General features: G+C 24.2%; 1 protein-coding gene across 1 annotated transcript; it reads right to left on the reverse strand.

Moving 5' to 3' along the window:
• Nucleotides 1–976: 976 nt before the first annotated feature.
• Nucleotides 977–2,415, reverse strand: LOC108731890 (uncharacterized). Its single transcript, XM_018462440.1, has 3 exons — nt 2,289–2,415; nt 1,668–1,850; nt 977–1,078 (listed from the first exon to the last, which is right to left on the reverse strand). The coding sequence occupies exons 1-3, from the start codon at nt 2,413–2,415 to the stop codon at nt 987–989; spliced, it is 402 nt and encodes a 133-aa protein (XP_018317942.1). The 3' UTR covers nt 977–986.
• Nucleotides 2,416–2,467: the final 52 nt, after the last annotated feature.

Here is a 2,467-nt window from a genome sequence, read left to right on the forward strand (position 1 = left end):
ATTAATTTTTCCAATACTTTTTCCGAAAAAGTTTCTCGTATGTCACTGTGTTTTGTAAAGATGGCCTCTAAAATTATAAAAACTATAAATATTAATATTCACAAAATGTTACACTAATATATTTGATATATAATTAACCGACTATGCAGTCATAAAATAATGACGGCTTCATTGTAAATTTCTTTTTAACTTTCTCACATGTAAATTTTGTTGCAAGATCTTTGTGTAAAAATTTGCGAATCACGAAAAGTAAATTTTTAGACAATGTGGTTCTAGTATCTATAATAAATCCTATTGTTAAAATCTGAAACAATTTTTTTGAAATACGAGTTACATAAAAACTTTATTAACTTATAGAAATGTTATATAATTATGTTTCGTTTAATTGATAATTTAAATGACATACAAAATCAATGCGGATGTTTTCGTTATGTAATAATTTATTTAGATTGTCATAATCTTCCTTTGTTTTAAGAGGCCAGTGAATATTATTCGTTTTAGTCCAATGTAGAGACAGTCTCATTTGTATCAATTTTATTCATTAAAAAGTAGTCGAATTGTTCTTTCAGCAACCGTAAATCATTTTTTAAGATTTCTTGATCATGCTTCAGTCCTTGTGTACATAATAATATGCTTTTTAAGTCTAGAAATTAAAAATAAGAAAAATAAGAAACATAAAATTTTTACAAAACTATTTAAACGTTTACTGTTAAAATAATACAAATCAAGAGAATAATTTCTAACATTTTAAAGTAATATCTGAAGACGTTGCAGTATCACAAGGTTTTAACTTAGATTTTGTAGATGTTAACTTTGTTCGTTGCTGTGACATAATTGCGAGTTTTCCTAAAATTAAATATTTTAATATATTTTTTACTCGAATATTATAAAAATAAATTGAAAAGAGCACACACAGACATGCATGCACGCGCTTATGTGTGTACCATTGATATATTGCATTAATTAAACCTTGAGAACTTATATTATTAATTTGTTGTTTGAAAGAACTTTGTGATCTTTTGGTTTATAGATTCATCTGATGAAGAAGATTCTTGTGCCTCATTATCGAATGATGATTCTAGAAACAGAAAATAATATTAGATTATGTGTTTGCTGAATGTGTTAATTGAACAATATCTCGAATTATACTTTATTGTATAGTATGTACAAGCATAACTTTTAATCGCACAATATTTACAAAGCATGCACACAGAAAAATATACTTTAATAATAAATATTTGTTTCAGGTATTTTAAAAATTTATATATTCATCAATCTATCATTAGTCCATTACAAGTATCAAATTTATTCAAAATATGTATATTCTGAATCCTAGTCAATCTAATACTCCAATCAAGATTATTAAATTAAAAGTTCAATTTGTTTATTATATAAAGTCGCTTATTCGATAAATTTTATAATATTCTATAAAAGAAAATAAATTCATGTTTTGAGTAGATAATAATAACTAATTTTTCTCAAATTTGTAATAAGTTATTAATTTAACATTATTATCAAGAAAATATTATCAGTTAAAGATAACCATTACTTAAAAAAAAATATGAATTGAGTGATCACTTTTCTTAGCAATAAAATATTTTTGTACATAAATATAAATATAACGTATATAAACATAAATATAACAATAAAATAATAAATTTTATTACCACTAAACGAAGACTTTCTATGTGTCAACAAGTTGCCTGACATATCTCGTATTGGAGATATAGATTTCTTTGTTATTTCTTTAGTTATACTTGTATTATCCTCTATGTCTGTCTGATCCGTAGTATAGATATAATCTTTGTGTTTTAATTTATCTATTTCTATTAAAGCTTCTGTATAAGTACCTGATATAAATACAAATATGAGTATTAATAAGCTTGTTTCTTTTCAGTTAAACTGTTTGCACACAGAGAGAAAAATGTTTGGTATTTGTAACTGGTATATATTACTATAATTATGATTATTACTGCTATAATAATAATAACAGTAACTATATATATATAGTTCCAACAACAAATGTATATAATTGGCAACCTAAAATGACTATAATTATAGTTGTTATAATTATAGTTGTTATAACCATAAAATAGTTGAAATTACCATAAAAATGATTCAAGTGACTATATAATTATAGTCATTTTAGGTTGCCAATTATATACATTTGTATATAATTGGTAACTATATGTATAGTTACTGTTTTTGAAAATAAGTTATTGAAAATAAGTTTCAGTCATAACAAATAACACTATATTTGATAACTTTCTTTAGCAGCAATACATTACCTGTACTTTGCAAAACTTTTATCGGATAATTGGGCCATTCATTTGGTGTACTTTTCCTAGCTTGTATTAATTTATGTAACGCGTTGCATTTTTTTTTTGTATACGGAGGTGACATAAATTTTGTCATTGATTGCTGTGTGTCGGTATTTTTGAATATCCATGAAGACGGCACACAATCA

This window comes from Mycetomoellerius zeteki, unplaced genomic scaffold, assembly GCF_001594055.1.
Source record: "Mycetomoellerius zeteki isolate Tzet28-1 unplaced genomic scaffold, Tzet1.0 scaffold1424, whole genome shotgun sequence".
NCBI lineage: Eukaryota > Metazoa > Arthropoda > Insecta > Hymenoptera > Formicidae > Mycetomoellerius > Mycetomoellerius zeteki.

Bases quoted from the DNA above. Each gene is read 5' to 3' on its own strand.
- LOC108731890 (XM_018462440.1), bottom strand. From the start codon at position 2,415: ATGACAAAATTTATGTCACCTCCGTATACAAAAAAAAAATGCAACGCG. The intron at 1,851-2,288 runs GTAATGTATTGC...TATTTATATCAG, and splicing joins AAAAGTTTTGCAAAGTACAG to GTACTTATACAGAAGCTTTA. The intron at 1,079-1,667 runs GTAATAAAATTT...TTCTGTTTCTAG, and splicing joins TAGAAAGTCTTCGTTTAGTG to AATCATCATTCGATAATGAG.